The sequence below is a fragment of the Otolemur garnettii genome, unplaced genomic scaffold (assembly GCF_000181295.1).
Source record: "Otolemur garnettii isolate 467f Iridium unplaced genomic scaffold, OtoGar3 scaffold00124, whole genome shotgun sequence".
In the NCBI taxonomy this organism is placed as follows: domain Eukaryota; kingdom Metazoa; phylum Chordata; class Mammalia; order Primates; family Galagidae; genus Otolemur; species Otolemur garnettii.
In genome coordinates this window covers 4,096,291-4,099,303 of record NW_003852519.1, presented here as the reverse complement: position 1 = coordinate 4,099,303, position 3,013 = coordinate 4,096,291, and the positions used below count along the sequence as shown (strand labels likewise).

At 37.1% G+C, this 3,013-nt stretch overlaps 1 protein-coding gene across 1 annotated transcript in view; it reads right to left on the bottom strand.

The window, feature by feature from the left end:
• PTPRO (protein tyrosine phosphatase, receptor type O) overlaps window positions 1-3,013 on the bottom strand; it is a 237,075-nt gene that overhangs the window by 80,370 nt on the left and 153,692 nt on the right. The window contains 1 exon segment of the mRNA XM_012810064.1: window positions 1,447-1,650. Coding sequence (XP_012665518.1) covers window positions 1,447-1,650 — 204 coding nt within the window.

Sequence of the window (3,013 nt, the reverse complement as noted above, 5' to 3'; positions counted from 1 at the left end):
GAGATGTGTCTCTTTGAAATAATTGTATTTTGGAGCCATTCTGATATGTCTTGAATGGCACTAGTCACTCTGGTACTTTTAAGAACAGAGCATCCGACACATAAAAACAGTTCAATAAATATTTGTTGAATGTATAAAAGAAAGAATAAATAAGGAAATAGTGTAGCCTTAGCCTAGGATTTTATAATTTGGTATGAGAAGCAAAGTGAACAAAAATAAAATAAGACTAAAAAAACCCCACACTAAGAAGTTCTGTGATTTGTGCTGAGTGCTGTGAAGCACAGTCGAAAATCAGAGAAAAGCAAAGCAGAAAGGTGGGAATCATTGAGCAGGTTTTCGTGGAAGCCATTACCAAGAGCAGGGAAACTGCATGGGTGGACAAGGAAATTTTTTGGTCAGTGAAGCATTTTTAGCCTCATAGGAAGAACCGAATACTTGACTTCTATTTTCATTTTCAAGTAATCTCATGTCCAAGATCTCCCACGCTTGAAAGACACCCAAGGCAATTATCAACACACATTTCTGCGTGTGATGGAAACTTCAGGGCTTTCCCCAGTGGTGAGATATATATACATATAAAATAAAAATGTCATATGAGACATTTTCAACATTTCAAAGCTGCTATGTGAACTGATCTTCCTCAGCCCTCATCCTTCCCCTCCCACTCACCTTTTTGAGGATTATTTAATGAACGATGGTATTTTGCCTTTGCAAAAGGCAAATTACTTTTCTGAGAGTAATTATATTCCTTGCCTTTTGGGTTTTTTAAAATGCTGATCAGAGGCACATTTAACTCCTGATAAGTTGGTAACTGATTTTTGGCCTCTATACTTCCAATAAATATAATTTAGCTGAACCTGTTACTGAGACATGCACCCTGTGCAGGCCTTAAGGCTGACTTCCCCTCCGCTATCCCTCCACCCCATGTAATCAGTAGAAGCTGCCCTCAGACTTGACATTGGGGGTTTTGGGATGCACTGGCTTTGGCTTCTTCTGTCACCTTGATGCAGACTACACCTACATTTGAATCTTTTTCTTTTCAACTGCAGAAGCTTAATATTTGAATGAGATTTTTCACATTGTCCTCTACAATGTGTCATTATGGCCTCACACAAAAGTCATATTTCCGGAACTGCACTTCCATATCCTTGGAGAGTTTGTTATGGCAAGTGCAGAAGGTCAGTTTAATAAATGTACAATCATTACAATAATAAAAAAGTCCTCCAGGTATCAAGTTAAATCCCTGAGTAGGTTTGCAAGCTATTAAACATAGATAGTATATTTCCACTGCTTTCAAAAGCTCATGTGGATCTGGGCCTCTCCTGACCTTGAAGAATTCTCAAGATCTCTAAGGTTGGTGAATAATTGACATCCGAGCATTGTTAATCTCACCAGTTTCAACGTTCTAGATTCCCACAAGTGCAAAATAATCTCTTTGCTACTTACTGATATAAAAGCTGAGTGATTTTGCTGACTGACTTTTTCGAGTTTCACAAGATCCTGAAGAACTAAAGGTTGTCACCGATAACTTGTATTTCCCAGGCGCCTTCAGTTCTGCAACAAATTCATGTGCTTCTTCACCCACTGTCAAATGTTCCGTGAAGTTCTCTAAGTCACATGCAAAGAAAGAGAAGATGTCTGAATGGATACCTGGAAGAGCCCAGGGCATAGACAAACTCCATTAATTTAAGAAATAGGTAGTTTTAAAAAATATTCTTTCCTTTCTTTGGTCAACTATACTTCTAAACTAAGGATACTATACAAGGAAGATGAATAAGAATTCCATTTTTTCAATAATACTTTAAAATAATGAAACAAAAATCATGGTGTCCAAATCAATAAAATGAGGGATGCGGGTAAACTGCATATCCTTATGTACGCTTACCCAGCAAAATCTTGTGCAAAGAACAGAGGCAGATTGTTAAGAGAAGACACCAATCATTGGCTTTCTTATCTGGATATAAGGGATAAAAAATAACCAGCACCAAACATAGGTTCTTTGTGGTAGCATCATATATCCAGAAATGCTTTAACATATATTGAATTATTTCTAGCTAGAAATAATTTTTCTGGATAAATTTTCTGACACTTGTAATACTTTTCGCTTCATCTCTTTGCTTCCAGAACTTTCAAAAGCAAGAATTATTTTACATTGCTTCACAGTTCATCTCCTGCTGCTTCATGTGAAGTCATATCATCAGTTGGTGGCTGTAACAGCCTTAAAAAGGACATGCTGTAGTCAGATCAAAGCAGGCTAGACCTTTCATGGAAATAGGCAGTAAAAAAAAAATTCTGAGCTACAGGATCCTATTTACCATAGAACATATTGGGAAATAGAGAAACAAAAGACAGAGTAAGAAAACCGCAAATCCAGACAAATGACTTTTGACTCAAATAATTGGTGGTGACCAAGGATTTCAATTGCATGTCATATTTGGGTGTGATTGCATGCTCTATCGTGTGGTATACAAGAATCCAGATTTTACATCTCCTTCTATTAAGTAGAAGAAAATAATATGTTACATAGGAGGCTACGTGAAAATAAGGCTTTCATTAGAACGTCAGTTTTTTACAGTTGAAGAAGCTTTGCCACCCCAACAACTAGACTGAAAAATATAAAATGAAATATGTTACTGTAAAAAGGAAATAAACAGGGCAGCGCCTGTGGCTCAAAGGAGTAGGGCACCGGCCCCATATGCCGGAGGTGGCGGGTTCAAACCCAGCCCTGGCCAAAAACTGCAAAAAAAAAGGAAAATAAATAGCAAAATAACCACAAAAATTTAACAAACAGCAATTGTTATATAATTCATGATGCAAATTTGCTGAATGTCATGGCTCTGCTTTCATAAATTAGTGGACTAAAAGAATGAATCTCCAAGTCTGTATAGGTGAATATAAGAAATAATACAGTAACTACAGTGGAAATATCAATTGCTATGTATTTTCCATTTTACTACCAGCTCTTCTTTGGAAAAATGTGGGTGCTGTGGGTGCTCCAGAGGAGCACATCTGA